Raw genomic sequence first — 21,174 nt, forward strand, 5'->3', positions numbered from 1 at the left:
CCCCCCCCCCCCCCCGCCGCTTTTTTTTCTTATCCCTCTTCAGCCACATCTTCTCAGTCTTTTTCCAGGTCCACTTTCTTGACCTACATGCTACTCAGAATTTGAAGTTCCTTCCATAGGTTCTTTTCTACTATACACATTCTCTCTTTGTAGTTTTAGTCTCCTTATAGTTATATTTTGCATTAATAAAAAATCATGGGGCTTCCCTGGTGGCTCAGTGGATGAGAGTGTGCCTGCCGATGCAGGGGACACGGGTTCATGCCCCGGTCCGGGAAGATCCCACATGCCGCGGAGCGGCTGGGCCCGTGAGCCATGGCCGCTGAGCCTGCGCGTCCAGAGCCTGTGCTCCGCAACGGGAGTGGCCACAACAGTGAGAGGCCCGCGTACCGCAAAAAAAAAATTAAAAAAAAAAATCATGATTACAGTACCCACAAATCTATCTCCAGTTTGGAGCACCAGACCTATATATACAATGGTCTTTTGAATATATCCATTGGGGTCAAATATATCCAGAATTGGGTCAGATTGTATAGGACCAGGGCTGGATCCCTTGTTTTCCCTCTCATCTCCACTGCCTGTTCCCCACCCCCCAAACTTTTCTCAACCCTAAATGTTTCTCTTATCTTTTCATTTTACTCCATCCCTATTATCAACACTCTAGTCTAGACCACCGCATAACTCATCTCTCAACTAGTGTCACAATATTCAGTTGCCCAATTATCCAGTTTCCACAGTGCGATCTTAAAACTGTAAATTGTGTTGCATGAATCCCCTGCATAAAACCATAAAAAATGATTTTACATTGCACTGAGAATAAAGTGAACCAATCTCTGCTTATCTTCTCCATTCTCATCTCATCACTTCCATCCTCCTTCTGAAGTTGCTAAATTTGTACTGCATTTCTTTGTCTTATGTTCTTTCTCACCTTGAAGCCTTGTGGATTTTTATAGCATACTGTATTTCCCCTATCATCTTACTGTATTAAATTGTTTGCCTTCTTTGCTGAACTCTAAATGCTGTGAGTTCAGGGACTCTTATTTTGTTCACCTTGTATCCCCATTGCTTAATATATAAAACATTCAAAACTGTTGAATTAACAGGATCAAGATATTGGTTAAAAATCAGAATAGCTAGATTATTTTCTGGTTTCATTCTCTCACCTTAGATACAGACCCTTCTATGCCTCCATTCTGTTATATAGAGAAGGAATACATTTTCTTTTTTAGACACCCTCTTCCAAGGATATTTTGACTATTGTAATTGCACTGCTTGTGAATCATCAGGGTGAGTGTGTTCAACATTCAGTAAAGAGGGTTTATGAAGTATTTAAGCTGCAGTCAAAGCTCTGATGGAACTGCCTCTGAACAGTTTATTAAGTGGATTTAAAATAAGCTTGGAGAATTCTGTTTTCTGACTCAGAAGTCACTAGGAACAAAAAGATAGTTGTGGTGGTAGCTTTCCCAGAAAGTTTATTAAAATAGTGAAAGAAATAACTGCAGCTACTCAAAGGATAAGTAGCTAAAGAAACAAGCAAATTTACACTGCTGCATGTGGTATTTGTTTTTTGCATTAGGCCCTTGGTCTTAATATGGATAGAAGAAATAAGCTTTTTTTTCCTATAATAGAAAGTTAAGATGGGTTTTGAAGCTAAGCACTGTTGAAAGCTACAAGTGCTGTGCTTTCCTCTCAGCACTGAGGACAACAGCAATAAATCCAGATGGCAGTTTAACTTACTCTATTCTTCTGAGACCAGAACTACTGCCAATGAAAACAACTCTGGTGGAAACTTTTCCTGGAAAGAATTTTTCACCAGCTTAAGAGGATGAGTAGGAATCTGGCCACTCAAGTAAAGAAACTACAAAGTCACTTGCTTCAAGAATAAGCAGCTTTTTTAGGGTATATTGTGGCAATGGAGTACCACAGATCCATGTGAACTACATTTTCTTTAGGATGAATAGTTTAAGAAAATAACCTATGTCAGCTCTCTTAAATATAATTCCTGGTCTAAATAATTTATTAGAATACATTTTGGCTTCTAACTAAACAAGAGGCATATCCTTCAACTCTTTCTCTTAAATTATAAGCTCAAACAGCACATTTGCTGCCCAGTCCAGTATGATAACAGCTAAACTCCGTGTAGTTATTTAAATTTAAATTAATTAAAATTAAAACTTCAGTACCTCAGTTGCATTAGCCATATTTCAAGTGCTCACATGTGACTGGTGGCTGCTGTACCAGACAGCACAGATAGAGGACATGTCCATTATTGCAATAAATTGTACGGGACACTGATGCAATAGAGTGTGTTCCTGATAATTAGTTTCTAAGAGGCAGGTAAGAACAGGAGCCTCAAGATTCAACTGGATCTGGGTTTGAATCCTAGCTCTGATACTTATTGTATCATCTTAGATAATTGACTTATCATTTCCAAGACTTTATTGTCTTATCTGTAAAATGGGGATAAGAACAGTATTTATAGCATTGAGTTGTGAGGATTAAATAAGATAAGAAGAGTGCCTAGGATAGTGTCTGGCCCATAGTAAGTACTCAATTTTAGATATTACTAATTCATTTATCTTTAATGAATAAAATACTTTGAATGAAGCTGAAAATTAATTATTGTGAAGGATGCCGTATTCCATAGAGGGCTCACTTGAAGTGCTCACATCTGGGTCTCATTGAGTTGATTCCAATGTTCCACTTTAAATCGTACTTTATATTTCAGATGAAAATTTTATTCCACAAAAGGCATCATAATGCAAATTTAGTTTGCAGATCTTATTGCTGGGTACTCCTGTTCTATTTTTTTAAAGTGTATCAGAGAACAGAGGTTAAAAGTCAGTAGGTTCTCTATATTCCAGTGGCACTATTTTAACACTCAAATAGAAACTGACACAAAGCAAACCTATTAAACAAAGCATCTGACTAGATAAAGTGGAAAGATTTAGGAGGTTCCAGATATTAATCTGGAAAAATTTAGTAGGTCCAAAGCCTGAGGTATCAGCGTTTATTGCTGCCAACTCAGGTTGATTACTTGGCTAAATAGAGATGCCTTTGAACAAAGAAACATTTTCTTTTTCTACTAAACTGGAACCCTAAACTATCAATATTAACAGCATCCATACTTTATTAATACAATAATTGCTAAAGCACATTTTAGTAATTAGTGTTATTTACTTAATAACTATTGAACATTCACCAAATGGGAAGAGGAAATCACCAAATAGTCTTTAAATGTCAACTGCCTTTCATTAAGTAAATGACTTCCTGTAAAAAGAACTGGTCAGGTTGATGTCATTGTTTTCTGTGTCAATAGAATTGAATGAATTCATTCTGGAAACTCTTCCTTTCCTCTTTGGAATTTATCTTCATGCATAGAAATTATTCATAGATCTTACATTCTTTCTCCTTAGGCTACATTTATCATTCACTACTGTAATTTTGAATGAATGGACCACTAAACACCTGATACTGATGTTATCTATATAAAAGAAAGGAGCATGTTAAGGTAGATATTTGTCCACTGTCGCCCATATTACAAGGACAATAAACTTTTTATTTGAAGCATAACTAACACTCAGAAAAGTATACAAGCCATAACATAAAGCCCAATGAATTATCACAAAATGAACACAACTTGTAACCATCATCTAGATCAAGAAATAAAACATTACCGGCACCTTAGGAGACCAACCCTGTTCCTGTCTCAGTCATCACCCCCACTCTCCTTCCCAAAAGAAACCATTTGATTTCTCAAACTATAGATTAGCTTTGTCTGTTCGAGAACTTCATATAAATAGAATCATACTGTATGTATCCTTTTGTGTCTGGCTTTGTTTGTTCAATATTGTGTTTGTAAGATTCGTCCATATTTGTTTCATGTAGCAATAGTTTATTCATTTTCATTGCTGTGTATTTCCCTTTAATAATACACTAGTTTATTTTCCCATTGTACTATTAATAAATAATAAGTTTTCACTATTACAGTATATTTTTATACATGTTTTTTGTGCACATTTGTATGCATTTCTGTTAATCCACCTGGGAGTGGATTTGTGTGTTACAAAGTATTAAAGAATACTTTTTATTAATTGAAAAAATAATTATATTAAAGCTAAGCATTTTTTAGACTGAAACTACTAAATTGCAGTTTTCTAAACATGTGAAGTTTAGTAGTTTTCAGTATATTCACAAATCTCTAATTCCAGAAGATTATTTTTATTTTTTTATAAATTTATTTATTTTGTTTATTTATTTTTGGTTGCGTTGGGTCTTTGTTGCTGCACGTGGGCTTTCTCTAGTTGCAGCAAGCGGGGGCTACTTTTCGTTGCAGTGCGCAGGCTTCTCATTGCAGTGGCTTCTCGTTGCGGAACACGGGCTCTAGGCACATGGGCTTCAGTAGTTGTGGCCCGTGGGCCCTAGATCACAGGCTCAGGAGTTGTGGCTCATGGGCTTAGCTGCCCCACAGCATGTGGGATCCTCCCAGAACAGGGATCGAACCCATGTCCCCTGCATTGGCAGGCAGATTTTTAACCACTGCACCACCAGGGAAGTCCCTCTAATTCCAGAAGATTTTTATCACCTCAAAAAGAAATACAAAAACCAGTAACTCCCCATTCTTCCCCCTCTACCCAGCCCCTGGCAACAACTAATCTACTTTCTGTCTCTGTGCATTTGCCTGAATTCTAGACATTTCATACAAATGGAATCATACAATATGTGATCTTTTGTATCTGGTTTCTTTCACTTAGCATAATGTTTTAAAGGTTCATCCTGTTGTAGCATGTACTGGTACTTCATTTCTTTTTATGGCTGAATAACATTTCATTTTGGATATATATTATTTATCCAGTCATTGGTTGATGAATCCATTCATCAGTTGAAAGACATTTGGATTGTTTCCACTTTTTGACTGTTATAAATAATGTTGCTAAGAACATTCGTGTACAAGTTTTTGTATGGATATATGTTTCCAGTTCTCTTGGGTGTATACCTAGGAGTAGAATTGTTGGGTCATTTGGTAACTCAGTCTTTAACTTTTTGAAGAACTCAAAACTGTTTTCCGCACAGCTGCACTGTTTTACATTCCTACCAGCAATGTATGAGGGTTCTAGTTTCTCCACAAACTTGTCTACCGTTGTTATTGTCTGCCTTTTGATTTGATTATTTGATTATATCTAGCCTAGAGAATATGAAACGTTATCTCATTGTGATTTTAGTTCATATTTTGAAAAGATAGTGAGCTCTAGTGCGTATCGGCCATTTGTATGTATATCTTCTTTGGAGAAATGTCTTTTAAAATTCTTTGCACATTTTTTATTGGGTTATTTGTCTTTTATTATTGAGTTGTAAGAGTTCTTTATATATTCTGGATAGTAGTCCCTTGAAAGATGTATGGTTTGCAGTTATTTTCTCATTCTGAAGTTTGTCTTTTTACTTCCTTGATAATGCCTTTTGAAGCACAGAAGTTTTAATTCTGATTAAGTCTGGGTTATCTGTTTTTTTCCTTTGTTCCTTGTGCTTTTGATGTCATATCTTAAAAACGTTTTCTAATCCAGGGTCATGAAGATTTATGCATATATTTTTTTCAAAGAGTTTTATTGTTTTAGCTCTTATATTTAGGTCTTTGACACATTTTGTATTAATTTTTGTATATGGTGTGAGATAGCAGTCCAACTTCTTTATTATGCATGTGGAAATACAGTTGTCCCAGCACCATTTGTTGAAAAGACTATCCTCTCCCCCACTGAATGGTCTTAGCACTCTTGTCAAAAATCAGTTGACCGTATACGTAAGGGTTAATTTAAGAACCTTCAATTCTATTCCATTGATCTCTATGACTCTCTTTGTGCCACCACCTCACTGTACCTTACATCAAGTTCTGAAATCAGGAAGTGTGAGTTCTCCAAATTTGTTCTTCTTTTTCAAGATTGTTTTGGCTATTCTTGGTCTCTTTCATCTCCATATGAATTTCAGGATCAGCCTCTCAGTTTCCATTTAAAAAAAGGCAGCTGGTGTACTAATAGGGATTGCATTGAATCTGTAGATCAATTTGGGGAGTCATGTCATCTTAACAGTATTAAGTTTTCCAATCCGTAAGCATGAAAGGTCTTCCCATTTTTTTAGGTCTTTTAAATTTCTTTTAGTGATGTTCTATAATATTCAATGTACAGGTCTTACACTTCTTTTGTTAAATTTAATCCTAAATATTTCAATCTTTTTGATGCTTTTGAATTGCTTTCTCAATTTCATTTTCAGATTATTCATTGCTAATGTATAGAAATACAATTGATATATTAATTTTATATTCTGCAACCTTGCTTAACTCATTTATTACTCTAGTAATTAGTGTGTGCGTGTGTATGTGTAATCCTTAGAATTTTCTACATACAAGATAATATCATCTGGAAATTGAGATCATTTTGCTTCTTCCTTTCCAATGTGGAAGCCTTCTGTTTCATTTTCTTGCTTAATTGCCCTGGCTGGAACCTCCAGTACCACGTTGAATAGAAGTGGTGAAAATGGACATCATTGTTTGTTCGTTTTGTTAAGTGGAAAGCTTTTGGTCTTTAAGTATTAAATGTTAACTATGGGATTTTCTCTTTTTTTAAAAATTAATTAATTAATTTATTTATTTATTTATTTTTGGCTGCGTTGGGTCTTCATTGCTGTGCGCGGGCTTTCTCTAGTTGCGGAGAGTGGGGGCTATTCTACGTTGCGGAGCGTGGGCTTCTCATTGTGGTGGCTTCTCTTGTTGCGGAGCATGGGTTCTAGAGCACAGGCTCAGTAGTTGTGGCACACGGGCTCAGTAGTTTTGGCGCATGGGCTCTAGAGCACAGGCTCAGTAGTTGTGACGCACAGGCTTAGTTGCTCTGCAGCGTGTGGGATCTTCCCGGACCACGGCTCGAACACAAGTCCCCTGCATTGGCAGGAGGATTCTTAACCACTGCGCCACCAGGGAAGTCCCTAGCTATGGGATTTTCATAGATGCTCTTTATCATGTTGAGGAAGTTTCTTTCAATTCCTAGTTTAAATGTTTTTAATTACAAAAGGTTGTTGGATTTTGTCAAATTATTTTTCTGCGCCTTTTGAAATGATTATATTTTTTGTCTTTTATTTTATGAATATTGTATATTGTGTTGGTTGATTTTCATATGTTGAACCACCCTTGCATTCTTGAATAAATCCCACTTGGTCAGGGTTATAATCTTTTTTATATGTTCCTGGATTCAGTTTGCTAGTATTTTGTGGAGGATTTTTATACCTATAGTCTTAACTGATACTGGTCTGTAGTTTCTTGTATTGCCTTTGTCTGTTTTTGGTGTCCAGATAATACAAGGATACTTTTTTGATATATACTAAATTTAAACGTTTTTCCTCCCCCAGAAAATGATCCACAGTCTATTTCTCATAAACTGTTCCGGTGACATATTTCTAGAGAAGCACTGGAAGAGTGTTGTGAGCCAGTCTGTCTGTGATTATTTCTTTGAAGCTCAAGAGAAAGCAGCTGATGTTGAAAATGTACCACCTGTTATTTCAACACCTCACCACTATCTCATCAGTATCTATCGGGATAAGCTCTTCTTTGTCTCTGTCATACAGACTGAAGTGCCACCTCTCTTTGTAATTGAGTTCCTACATCGAGTTGCTGATACTTTTCAGGTTGGTTATTCATCAGATATTTTGAATTTGAATTATCCAAGTTATATTATGATTATATTCTTTAAATACCCAGTTTTTGATGTGTAGTCTGTCTGTCTCTCTCTCCCTCTTCTTTTCAACTAAGCATAAGTTCATAAACATAAACCTTTTTATTTTTTTATTTTTATTTTTTTTATTTATTTATTTTTTTTTTGCGGTATGTGGGCCTCTCACTGTTGTGGCCTCTCCCGTTGCGGAGCACAGGCTCCGGATGCGCAGGCTCAGTGGCCATGCCTCACGGGCCCAGCCACTCCACGGCATGTGGGATCTTCCCGGACCGGGACACGAACCCGTGTCCCCTGCATCGGCAGGCGCACTCTCAACCACTGCGCCACCAGGGAAGCCCTAAACCTTTTTAGTAGGGCATACAGTAGTACACATGGTGCTCCAGTTACTGTTTTAGAAGAACAAAACAATCTCATGGTCATGGAAGCTGTATTTTTTTTTATGTATTATAAATTATGTCATCGGGAAATAATAGTGCCCTCCACATACAGTTCTCTGAATAGTACCACAATTTTGACTGGTTATGAAATCTTCCAGTACTTACACTTTATTTTTTTCTTGTCTTGCTGAATATACCAGTAATTTTAAACTGATCTTTGGTTTTTGGAGTACCTAATCAGGACAAATGAAGTTTATATTTATAGTTCACATTCTATTTTAACATTTCAGTGTACTTTCTGGTATAATATGTAATAGGAATTCAATTCAATTTAAAAATATTAAGGAAATATTGAGAAATAGTATATAGAACTATGGAGGGCTTTTTCCCTCTGTTTTACATATTTTCAGCATCTTAAACAATGAATTACGCTACTGTAAGCTTACCCTTTAGAACAAAAAGTATTTAGCAAGCCTTTCTTCATGTCTTCCATTGTACAATGTTATGTACATTTTGTTAGGACTACTTTGGTGAGTGTTCGGAGGCTGCAATTAAGGATAATGTGGTCATAGTATATGAGCTCTTGGAAGAAATGTTAGACAATGGATTTCCACTGGCTACTGAATCTAACATTTTGAAAGAATTGATTAAACCACCAACAATTCTGCGTTCTGTCGTCAACTCTATTACAGGTAAGGTGAAACACTCTGTTAGGAACTGAGCCATTAAAACTTCATAAACAATTCATTTTTGCTTATGATCTGGCAGATTATTAAGGTCGTCCATTTTGGCCAGAATTATAGTTAGTGATAATGTTAAAATGGATATATATTTCTTTTCATGAAAAGAGACTATATCTTAAATGATACAGAACTTTTGGTTATTACTCTTCTCTGTTATTTTGCTACAAGACTACAAAAATATTATTACTATTGTTTAACACTAACTAGTAAGCCTGAATAAAGTATCCCAGTTAATCATAAAGAAGCCAATGTCATGACGGCTGTTAACTATTGTGGTAATCATTTTGTAATATATACATAAATCATTATGTTGTGTACCTTAAACTAATAAAATGTTATATGTCAATTATATTTCAGTAAAGCTGGGAAAAAATAAAATTAAAATATAGCATTATAAATCTGGCATTATGCTGCATACCCCACAATTACTAGAGTATAGAAAATTTAAGACTGCACCACAGAATACATGCCATCTCCTCCAAGTCTTTATTTTGTACATATAGAAGATATATTAAAAAGAGAAAATTAGTCTGTTTGTGAGATTTCATGCATTGTGGGCCTTGTATTTGTGTTACAAACTTCTAATTTTGGTTTAATTCTTGAGTATAGCTAGAAATTAGGACGATATACTTTTGAAAGTATCAAAGTCTTCTAGAGAAAGATTTCTGTGAAATGTTATATGCCACTTCAGCTATACTGTCCACCATTGCAAACCCCTTTCCAAGTGCACTGACCTAAAAAATGGGGTAAGAGAAGCCTATAAGAAAGTGATCATTCCTTTATTCATCCTCTGGGCAAGACTGAGTGTCAGGAGAAATTTAAGGAAAGATATGGAAGGGTAAGCTGTGACAAAACGAGAGAGAGGCATGGACATATATACACTACCAAACGTAATGTAGATAGCTATTGGGAAGCAGCTGCATAGCACAGGGAGATCAGCTCGGTGCTTTGTGACCTCCTGGAGGGGTGGGATAGGGAGTGGGGGAGGGAGGGAGACGCAAGAGGGAAGAGATATGGGAACATACATATATGTGTAACTGATTCACTTTGTTATAAAGCAGAAACTAACACACCATTGTAAAGCAATTATACTCAAATAAAGATGTAAAAAATAAATAAAAGACATCAACTAACCGCCAAAAAAAGATGGGGTGTCTTTGCTCCTAAAACGTAACCTCTGGATGAGAAACTGAAAAAAAAAAAGTTAAAACACATAAATAACAGTATAAGATTTTGAAATGCAATTCCATACTTTATAGATGGTGTAGTGACACTGGAGGGTACACATGGTATAATATTAAATGAAAAAAAAAACAAAACAGGGAGTTCCCTGGCAGTCCAGTGGTTAGGACTTCTTGCCTTCACTGCTGGAGCCCAGGTTCAGTCCCTGGTCAGGGAACTAAGATTGCACAAGCTGTGCAGCGTGGCCAAAAAAGAAAAAAAAAAAAAAAGCACACAACCATAAAAAGTTACTCTTAATTATACATAAATATTCCCACAAAAAATGTTCTAAAGTTTATAATACCATCTCCAGCTAAGAAACTACATATTATCTTTATTTTTGCATTATACTTTCTGATTTCCAAAATGAACATGTATTTTATAGTCAGAAAAAAATTAGTGAAGTATAAAATTTTTAAAAATTGATATTTTTTAAAATATTTATTTTATTTTTATTTATTTAGCTGCTCCGGATCTTAGTTGCAGCGCACAGGATCTTTAGTTGCCGCATGCGGACTCTTAGTTGCAGCATGCATGCAGGATCTAGTTCCCTGACCAGGGATCGAGCTCGGGCCCCCTGAACTGGGAGCGCTGAATCTTAACCACTGGACCACCAGGGAAGTCCCATAACATAGATTCTTAAGGCAATACATTATAAAGATCAAGAGAGTGGTTCAGTGGATAAAGTAATCTCTCCTGAACTGTAGTGGGTGGCCCTAGGACAGGGTCCTGGAGAATCAATAGAATTTAGGAAGAGAGGGAGGAGTAAGAACATTCTTCATAGATGGAGCTGTATGAGAAAAAACACAGTGAAAAATCTTGAATTGTAGAGCTGTTTTTCAGTTGAGTAGTGAGATAAAATTAAAAAGTTAAGTTGAGGAAGTCCTGGAATGGTAATCTAAATATTTAGCTTTAATCATAAAGCCAGTGGGGAAACATTTCAAGTTTTTGAACAGGAAGATTAAAGCAGTGTTTTTAGAAAATTCTGGAAGGCAGCAGGATTGGAGACAGGAACACCAACTATAATTACACTACAAAGTTGTATGTATACTTTGACTGCAACTACAATCGAACACGGGTTTGAACTGCCCAAGTCCACTTAAAGTCAGATTTTTTTCAGTAAATACGTATTATAGTACTACACAAGCTGCAGTTGGTTGAATCTGTTGATGCAGAACCATGTGTACAGAACACCAACTGTAAAATTATACATGGATTTTCAACTGCACAGGGATCAGCACCCCTAAACCCTGCGTTGTTCAAGGGTCAAGTGTGTATTTATTACTTTTAATAAATTTTTATTTATTTAGGCTGTGTTGGGTCTTCGTTGCACGTGGGCTTTCTGTAGTTGCGGCGAGCAGGCTCTCATTGCGGTGGCTTCTCTTGTTGCAGAGCACAGGCTCTAGGCGCACAGGCTTCATGAGTTGTGGCACACGGGCTTCAGTAGTTGTGGTGCACGGGCTTAGTTGCTCCAAGGCATGTGGGATCTTCCCAGACCAGGGATCGAACCGGCGTCCCCTGCATTGGCAGGCGGATTCTTAACTACTGCGCCACCAGGGAAGTCCCAAGGGCCAATTGTATATTTTAAAGTGAAATCTGAAAAAAGCAAAATTACCAAAATAGAAAAAAATAATAAATGCAACCTGTTTTGAGGGAAATGTTTAAAGAAATATACCAAAATGTTAATGGTAGTTGTATTTTGGTGATAGGAAGATAGATTTTTTTAGCTACTTTTCTGAACTTTTCACATGTTGTTATTGTTAAGCATGTACTACTTTTGAGTTGGAAAAGTAAATTAACCAGAATGTTAAATATGTCACAGCTCAAGGGTGTATGTTTTGGACAACCAGACTTATTTTCAGACATATGTCAGTTTACCAGGAAATTAGCCAGATTTTGAACATTAGCCATATTGCATGTGGGTGTGCCATATGAGTGTGCTGACCTTAAAATGGGAAACGGCCAGAGTATGTTCTTCAGCCAGTTAACTCTGCTTGGCGGCATCTCATGTATAATTTAAGCTGAATACCAAATGGCTTACTTATCACTCTGTATTCTCAGTGCAGACATTTTATCAGCAGAGGGTTTTGAAACAACCAGCCTCTTTTTTCATCAGTGGTAGCAGGATGAGATTCTGTTGTTGAGCCACTGGAATTAGGTTAGGTTACTGTTAACACACAGGAAGCAAAAGATAAGTAAATGAATTTAACCTGGTTTGGCAGATAGACACAGGACCACATGGCCTATTTCTGTCTTCTAGAAATTTGATCACATTGGTATGGATATGTCTCTGACAGTTCTGTAAACCATTCACAACTTCAGTGGAGAAAAACCCAAACACTAAAGAAGCAGCTAAAGTACTTGAGTTTTTTTTTCTGTTAAGAGCTTTTCTGATGAGCAACTTATGTGTTAGCTTTGCTTTCTGTTTTTCCGGTTTCTAGGCAGTAGTAATGTTGGGGACACACTCCCCACTGGGCAGCTGTCCAACATCCCATGGCGCCGAGCAGGGGTAAAGTACACAAACAACGAAGCCTATTTTGATGTCGTTGAAGAAATAGATGCAATTATAGATAAATCAGGTAATTGTGTGCATATTATCTTATCAGGGAAAAAACAGTTCAGCTGACATAAGCTGAATAGAAAACCGAAATCCCTTGGCAGTATGCATTTCAGTGGAAAAGCATTCATTTTCAAATCTCTTTATTTTGTCCAGAGGTTACATATTATTTTCATAACCTCTAGTTGAGAAATGCCAAACCTTTGTAAATCAGATCTCATGCCACCTTACTTTAAGCCAGTTATTACCCTATATTCATTTCCATCTTGCCATTTATTCAGTTTAATATTTGTTGTATATCTACTATGCACCATACTTTTTGCTACCACTTTATCTGCAGTCCTTCTAGTAAAGACCCCAGACTAAAGAACAGTACTGTATTAGAATCATAACATTTTATTAAAAACATCTAGTCCAACCCTCACATTTTATACATGGGGAAACTGAGGCTTAGAAGAGTTAAGTAATCTGTTCAAGGTCACACAGCTAGTTGGTGTGTGAATATGAGTTACTGTGAATTATAGACACTATCTCTACAGTGAGTGCCCTTTTTATTATAAAATTCCATTATATGGAATAATAGCTGTACTATTAAAGAATAATGGCTCTTATTTCTTAAAAGTTAACAGCTAGCTTAGTCCATTTCATTCAAAGCTTGGCTAATTTTATTTTAAATTTTTTAACTTTGATTTATTGTTAAAATATTTTAAATAAAATTAGCCAAGTTTCTAATGAAATGGACTAAGCTAGCTGTTAACTTTTAAGAAATAGGAGCCATTACAAACAATAAATGCTGGAGAGGGTGTGGAGAAAAGGGAACCCTCTTACACTGTTGGTGGGAATGTAAATTGATACAGCCACTATGGAGAACAGTATGGAGTTTCCTTAAAAAACTACAAATAGAACTACCATACGACCCAGCAATCCCACTACTGGGCATATACCCTGAGAAAACCATAATTCAAAAAGAGTCATGTACCACAATGTTCATTGCAGCTCTATTTACAATAGCCAGGACATGGAAGCAACCTAAGTGTCCATCGACAGATGAATGGATAAAGAAGACGTGGCACATATATACAATGGAATATTATTCAGCCATAAAAAGGAACAAAATTGAACTATTTGTAGTGAGGTGGATGGACCTAGAGTCTGTCATACAGAGTGAAGTAAGTCAGAAAGAGAAAAACAAATGCCATATGCTAACACATATATATAATCTAAAAAAAAAAAATGGTCATTAAAATATTTTAATTTTGAAAACAAAAACACTAATTTGAAAAGATGCATGCACCCCAGTGTTCATAGCATTATTTACAATTGCCAAGATATGGAAGCAACCTAAGTGTTCATCAACAGATGAATGGATAAAGAAGATGTGTACACAGTGGAATACTACTCAGCCATAAAAAAGAAAGAAATTTTGCTATTTGCAGCAATACGGATGGACTTGGAGGTCATTATGCTAAGTGAAATAAGCCAGATAAAGAAAGACAAGTACTGTATGATATCACTTATATGTGGAATCTAAAAAAATACAACTATATAAACTATTGAATTTAACAAAAAAGAAGACTCACAGATATAGAGAACAAATTAGTGGTTACCATTGTGGGGTGGGGTGGGAGAATGGGAGATACAAACTGTTGGGTGTAAGAGAAGCTCAAGAATGTATTGTACAATGCAGGGAATATAGCCAGTGTTTTATAATAACTATAAATGAAAAGTAACCTTTAAAAATTGAATAAATTTTTTTTAATTTTAAAAATCACTGGAAAAAAATATTTTAACTTCATATCCAGCAGTCTTACAAAGTTGACGCTATAAAGATAGGGACAGGTTTGATTTTCCTTAGAATTATCATATTCTGACCAGAGATAGGTATAGGCCATGGCACTCAGTAAAGAAGCTATCTCAGCTAGTGTAATGGGTCTTCTGTCCACTAACCTTTTAATAGATGTGGAAAGCTTCAGTATGTCTGACACCCAGGAGATATCTCCATTACTTCAGATACAGTGATAGCTCTAGTAAAGATGCAGATTCCAGTGATGTTATCACCTTTATTTCTTTCTTTAGGATCTACAGTCTTTGCAGAAATTCAGGGGGTAATTGATGCTTGCATTAAGCTATCTGGAATGCCTGACCTTTCCCTTTCTTTTATGGTAAGTTTTCTCCTGTTTTGTAGCTCCTTGCAAGCCTAATACATGTGAAGTACTAAATGAAATGATAAATACTGAGACATGTTTGTTTTAGATTGCAAAGGATTATCTAAAAAATATTCCTAACACAGCTTCCAAAGACAGTAGCTTACATGATGAGCATTGCCTTTATGGAAAGGCTGAGGAGGGGTCTTTGCCTCTGAGTATGCTAGAAGTAGCTTAAATGGCTGGCTGGCGTCTACAAATGTGCAGTGCTGCTTTTCCTGAATTATTACATGCTTTGTTGATATGAAAGGGCATTGATCTTTTGCATCATTTTAGATACAGCATGATACACTACTAAGAACCATAAAGAGAACTGAGCTCTGATGCTATCTCTGCCTCTAACTTGTCCTGACCCTGAGCTCTTTGAACCTCAGTTTTTTCATCTATGAAATGGAAATGATACCACTCACATTTTCTACCTCATAGTTATTGAAATTCAAATAAAATAATGTATATAAAATATTTGCAGACTTTAAAGCGTTGTGAAACTGTAAAGTTGTGTTGATGTGATCATAACAAACTCTTACATGACTGCTATATCTTGATGAAGCATATAATTTCTCATAATATCTGAATTAAAGTTGCAATATTCATTATACTTTATAAATATGGTTGTCTTCTGTTTCCCTGGCAGAACCCGAGGCTTCTAGATGATGTCAGCTTCCACCCCTGCATCCGGTTCAAGCGTTGGGAATCTGAAAGAGTTTTGTCATTTATTCCTCCAGATGGAAACTTCCGACTCATATCATATCGTGTCAGCTCACAAAAGTATGTTGATGCGTCAGTCAGAATCTCCTGTCAAATATCAGTGTACTGCATAGAACTCACTTTTCCCTGTTTCATTCTGACAAGTTGGGTACTTGAATTCATCATTGCTCCCTTTAGCCATTGCTCACCAGGAGACCCAGGAAGAACTGGTGAAAATGTGTGTCTAATATAATCAGTATACTTTGAATCTTACGAGTATAGAGTAGTAGTAAATTAGACTGTAGTAAAAATATATACCTGAGAGCAAGCATTTTGGACCATGCATAACCTGGGCAAAACTGTAAACCCATACCATAATTTTACTGTGGTCTGTGGACGTCATGGCTGATAGAAGGAGACAGACTTACCTGTAGCTCTCCAGGACATTCTTCAACTAACTGGCTTGAAGTTACTCTTCTCTGCACTGAAGTTTAAATGAATGATTTAGCATCATGAGTTGTAGCTGGTTTGTCCCTTGAAAATATCAGAAAGTATTTTGGGTAACATCAGAACAGGACTTAAAAGCAGAGGAATTGTTTCTTGGCCCTTACCACATAAAAACTGATTTATTTAGTTTGTATAATTTTAAATTATCTTTCTGTGGGATCTTATTTCATTTCTTTAAACTAGGGCTGTTTGCCCCAATTGTTTATACTATAATTAAGCTTCAGATTTCTATCTTGATTTGTACACTTACTGCTCAGAAATTGTATAATTCCTAGCAGAGTGGTTCCAGAACACTGTGCTATACTCAACCTGCCCTGGTACACATACTCAATCTGCAGTTCTGGGGGTATAGGATACTCTGGACTGAGGTTTTCAGGCCACCTCTGGAACTCACACTATTAATTGTATGTTTTTGTGGTTGTGTCTTTCTTTCTCTTTTTAGTCTAGTGGCAATACCAGTGTATGTGAAACATAGCATCAGTTTTAAGGAGAACAGTTCTTGTGGTAGATTTGATATTACAATTGGACCAAAGCAAAATATGGGGAAAACTATTGAAGGAATCACAGTGACAGTTCACATGCCAAAGGTTGTGTTGAATATGAACCTGACACCAACACAAGGCAGCTATACATTTGATCCAGTTACCAAGGTACAGCCACCTAAAATCAAGAATGAGCAAGTGTTTCTGCAGTCTTTATTTTGTGCTTTGGGGATGTGGGGGGACAGAGGAAAGGGTCTAATGTCTTGGTTAAAATTAAAGTTCCTAACAAAACCTGGAATGCATACTGTGCTGTGCTTCTGCCACTGCCTGAAGAGGGAATCCTGCATCTGCTGCTGAGTCGACAAACAGAACAGTGAGACTCATTCTTTCTTCCTTCAGAGTCTGCCTTTACTTATCCATTGATAATCCAGAGATTCACTCACTCTTCAATGAGGAAGATGTCTCATAGAAGCCTGTGATATAAATTTTGTCTTCCTTTAACAAACAAGGAAACTAAAGCTCTGAGGTCAAGTGACTTGCTCAAGGTCACACAGCTAGTTAGAGGCAAGGTTGGGATTCGAACCTAAGGCTATCTGGTAAACTTTTTAAAAAGAGAAAAGTATTATGTGGATATAATCTATTAATTGTTAATAGATATTATAATCTATTAATTATTAAATTTTCTGTAGAAATTAAGACCTTTCTCTTCCTTTCTAATTTAAAAGCCTTAACTGACTCACTCTGTTATAAAGCAGAAACTAACACACCATTGTAAAGCAATTATACCCCAATAAAGATGTTAAAAAAAAATAATAAAAAATAAAAAAAATAAATAAATAAAAATAAAAAAAAATAAAAAATAAAAGCCTTGTTTCATACTCTTCCACAGAGGATGTTGGCTAGGAAAGCTGCCTTCTCACCCTACATATATTTGCCTCTAGCAGAAGGATTTCAGAGAAATTGTAAAAGATGATTTTTCTCTCTGCTTCCTGCTTGGGTAAAAAATGATTCTTTTCCTCAGTAGAGTCATTGAGCTACCTGGTAAATGAAAAGGGTTTTGTTTTGTTTTGTTTTGTTTTAGTAAAATCATTGAATGTTAAAGATCATCTAATCCAATCCTGAGGATTTGAAGAATCTCCCCAGAGACCACACAGGGCTAAGAAGTGAAGGGGGAGCTCCAGATCCCTGGCCCTCCACCCCAGCTTCAAACATAATAGCTTCACTTTCTCATCTGTTACTGAGCTTCCTCACTAAAGATTTCATTTGAACAAAGGGTTCCATCACTAAAAGTTTAAAAACACCAATTTAGGCCCATCTTCTTATTTTACGGAAAAATAAACTTAGGCCCAGAGATAAACAGTAAAGGTGGTATAGTGGAAAGAACATTTGATACCAGAGAGCTGTAGGTTCAAATCCCAGCCTTGCCTCTAACTAGCCATGTGACCTTGAGCAAGTCATTTGACCTCAGAGCTTTAGTTTCCTCATTTGTTAAAAGACAAAATTTACATTACAGGTGTCTATGAGACAGCATATGAATAGTGCTAAGCACAGTGCTAAATCCAAAAGTAGATGCTTAACAAACATTGATTCTCTACCCTCACTCTCCATTCAGAGTCACAGAACTAATTAGTGATGAACTCAGTGTACATCCCAGGTCTGTTTCCAAGACACTGTGCTTTATTTTGTACAGAAGTTTATGGTGTCTTTGCACCTTGTCTTTGAACATATGTCTTTAATAAATAGTTCAGAATGTTTTTTTTTAATGTCTTTTTAAGGTACTAACGTGGGATGTGGGAAAAATCACTCCACAAAAGCTCCCCAGTCTTAAAGGACTGGTAAATTTACAATCTGGAGCACCCAAGCCAGAAGAGAATCCAAGCCTCAATGTACAGTTCAAGATCCAGCAGCTTGCCATTTCAGGTAAGGAGAAATTTGACTTGTGTTTAAGGGTAATTGAGTTTTGCTGAGGTCAGCTACTAGGATCTTTGAAGGGTAACTGACATTCCGTCTCTACAAAGAGCAACAGCTCCAGTATGCCTTTCACTCTGTGCTATGGGTACAGTGATTTTGGAGAGCACCTTATTTCACACAGCTTCCCTTCACTCCTACCCTCATTCAAGCACAAAGAAAGGAGTCATTCATACTCACAGAAAGTAGAATTATCCTTAAAAGACACTGCTTGTCCACATGGGAATCTGAACTAAAACCGTACTTCCATAGTGCTATAATCTGTGAATGGTAGAAGGAACACTGCTTTCAAATGGTGACAAGCACACTGGTTAATGTCAGATTTACTGTGTAGTAAACTCTATTTGCTAAGCAAATATTGTATTGGTTGGTGTGACCAGGATAGTAATTTATTCCTTTCCTTACCTATTCTTTTTGACACAGGCTTAAAAGTAAACCGCTTGGACATGTATGGGGAGAAATATAAGCCATTTAAAGGAGTCAAATATGTCACGAAAGCTGGAAAGTTCCAAGTGAGGACATGAGAAGAGGCCAGAATTCCTCAAGATACGTTTGTTTTCCAAGTGTCATTACGGTTTATTACCATTAGGTACCAATTGGATGTGAATACATATTCTAGTTAAAGCATTTGTGTCGAGCCACACACCGCTAACAGAGTTGCTTAGTAATCAATGTAGGGTTCTTAAGTAGCTTTAAGCTAAGGAAACTTCTGAATGACTTAGCTTATTTGTATCTTGTCACTTAGGAAGATTTTAGAGGTGATTTCCTCCATAGGGAGACACCAGCTGGAGGCTGCATATTTTAACAGTCAAGGCAAAAGTCTACAGTGATAACCTCTCTCCTAAAACAAGTGAGCTGGTCTCAGCAGGAGCTATCTTAGTCTGTAATGTGATGTGTCAAGTGCAGCCAAATGTCACACTTGATCTTAGCCATCCCAAATCTTCTGTCCCAACAGAGGAAAAATTCCTCCCACCCCAAGAAGTTTACAGAAAACTGCCTCTTCAAGTGTTTGCCTTATTCAGCTTTTCACTTACGCCATTAAGCAAGCACTGTAGCAAAAGCCACTCCACATGGCCCTGGCAGGGAGAACTGCTGCTCCATGCTCCATTCTCACTGTACTTGGTATTGTATTTTTTATAAATAAGATTTTTATGTAAAGCTCAGATTTTGATTTATAGGGATCTTGCTGCAGTAAGTACCATCTCAGTTTTGTGCCACTTGGTTCAGCTGTTAGCACAGTAAAAATGATTTCTATCAAAGGGGTGAATGCTTTAAGGTAATAAAAGGGAACACTACTTCTGCTTTTAGGAAGTTATTGCAAGCACAAGCATTTGAGATTTTAAGCAAATTAATGTAGTAAAAGAGAAACTTAAGTGAACCTTTGCCATCTTCATGTTTTATAAAGCTTATCCAACACCACTTAAAACCAGTTAGCCTAAAGGCCTCATGACCTAGTTCAGCTAAAGGAAGAAAATGTGCCTGCCTCACTGTTGTCAATCTTTTTTTTGTTTTTTTTCCTTAAATCTTTTATTTCTGTTGTTGTTCTTAAGGGTTTCAACTTGTCTACACTCCTTGTCTTCAGGGGAACTCCCTTTTCATACTGTGTGCTTCCCAAGGCTATAGTCAAATAGATTCCTTCCTGAAACTATTGTTGTAACTGTCACTGGAGTACTTAAATGTCTCTACTGTACTGACAAAGTACATTATAATGAGGCAGAAACAAAATCCTCAGTAACATTGATAAACCTGTATTGATCTTCATGGTTGGCAAGTCAGTCCACAGTTATCATTTAACTTGATTGACTTAGAAGTCCTTGCCCAGTTATTTTGCTTCATTAGACATGAAGAATGGAGAAAGTTAAGATGTAAGTGCTTGTTCTTGCTATTAGTTTTGTGACTCCATTCTTTTCATTGTCAACTTATCCCTTACCCTTATCATGCTAATCGTGGCCCTTACACTCATCCCATTCTGCTGTCAGGGATAGTGGTTGGTGCTGGTACAGGGAGCCCACTGTACAGCAGCATTCTTACCTTTGCCTGCCTAGGGCACCCAGCCTGCCTTTCATCTAATAGGAAAGGTTACTTTTTGCAACTTAGTAATTTCTAGGGTAACCAATATCAGCTTGGCAGCTAAAATTAAGATGTTGCCAAATATTTATTCCCTTTGCCTAAGATTGGTTACCCAGTTCAATTGCTTTTCATTTTAATGTCTTCCTCTTCAAAGTTCATACCTCAAAAGAGCAATCAATACATTTGCTTTTCTTTCTGCAGAATCCCTAATCTCAATCATCCATATATGGACTAATTTTCTTTCTGTGCTATCTTCTCATATACATGCAGATTGTATGCCAAGAGTCCCTTGCTTCTAGCAATTTCTGCTAAAACTTCCAAGTAGACTGTTTCCTTTTACAATTAAATTATTGTATTTATTAATTTGATTGAATCCAGTAAGTCCTTTCTCTAGCTCTGGCTACACTGTCAATAAAAAGATGAAAGCAACAAGTTGATTTTTTTAGCTTGACTGTTAATTGAGCGTTCTTAGCTGGGCATGCCTCAGTGTTAGGGCAGGCTGAACACGGTCACATTTTACTCTGCATCATCACACAAGGTGTGAGGGTTGCTGCAGAGCACTTCCAAGTGCTCCTCTCTTGACCTTATATATTTTCTCTAACCATCACCCTTTTAGCCACAGACTGAACAATAAGTGATCAAAGCTACT

At 36.7% G+C, this 21,174-nt stretch overlaps 1 protein-coding gene across 2 annotated transcripts in view; it reads left to right on the forward strand.

Annotated features, from left to right (window-relative positions):
* AP3M1 (adaptor related protein complex 3 subunit mu 1) overlaps positions 1-20,957 on the forward strand; it is a 23,235-nt gene extending 2,278 nt beyond the window's left edge. Inside the window, exons 2-9 of one of the 2 annotated variants that reach the window (XM_007467501.1) lie at positions 7,387-7,662; positions 8,607-8,778; positions 12,492-12,629; positions 14,684-14,769; positions 15,446-15,579; positions 16,448-16,655; positions 18,263-18,407; positions 18,879-20,957. In XM_007467501.1, coding sequence (XP_007467563.1) covers positions 7,390-7,662; positions 8,607-8,778; positions 12,492-12,629; positions 14,684-14,769; positions 15,446-15,579; positions 16,448-16,655; positions 18,263-18,407; positions 18,879-18,979 — 1,257 coding nt within the window. In that variant the 5' untranslated portion in view covers positions 7,387-7,389 and the 3' untranslated portion in view covers positions 18,980-20,957. Of the gene's footprint in view, positions 1-7,386; positions 7,663-8,606; positions 8,779-12,491; positions 12,630-14,683; positions 14,770-15,445; positions 15,580-16,447; positions 16,656-18,262; positions 18,408-18,878 lie in introns of those variants that run through there. The other variant, XM_007467502.1, reaches the window with a different exon arrangement.
* The last annotated feature ends 217 nt before the right edge of the window (positions 20,958-21,174 follow it).

The sequence above is a fragment of the Lipotes vexillifer genome, unplaced genomic scaffold (genome assembly GCF_000442215.2).
Source record: "Lipotes vexillifer unplaced genomic scaffold, Lipotes_vexillifer_v1.1 scaffold865, whole genome shotgun sequence".
Lineage (NCBI taxonomy): Eukaryota > Metazoa > Chordata > Mammalia > Artiodactyla > Lipotidae > Lipotes > Lipotes vexillifer.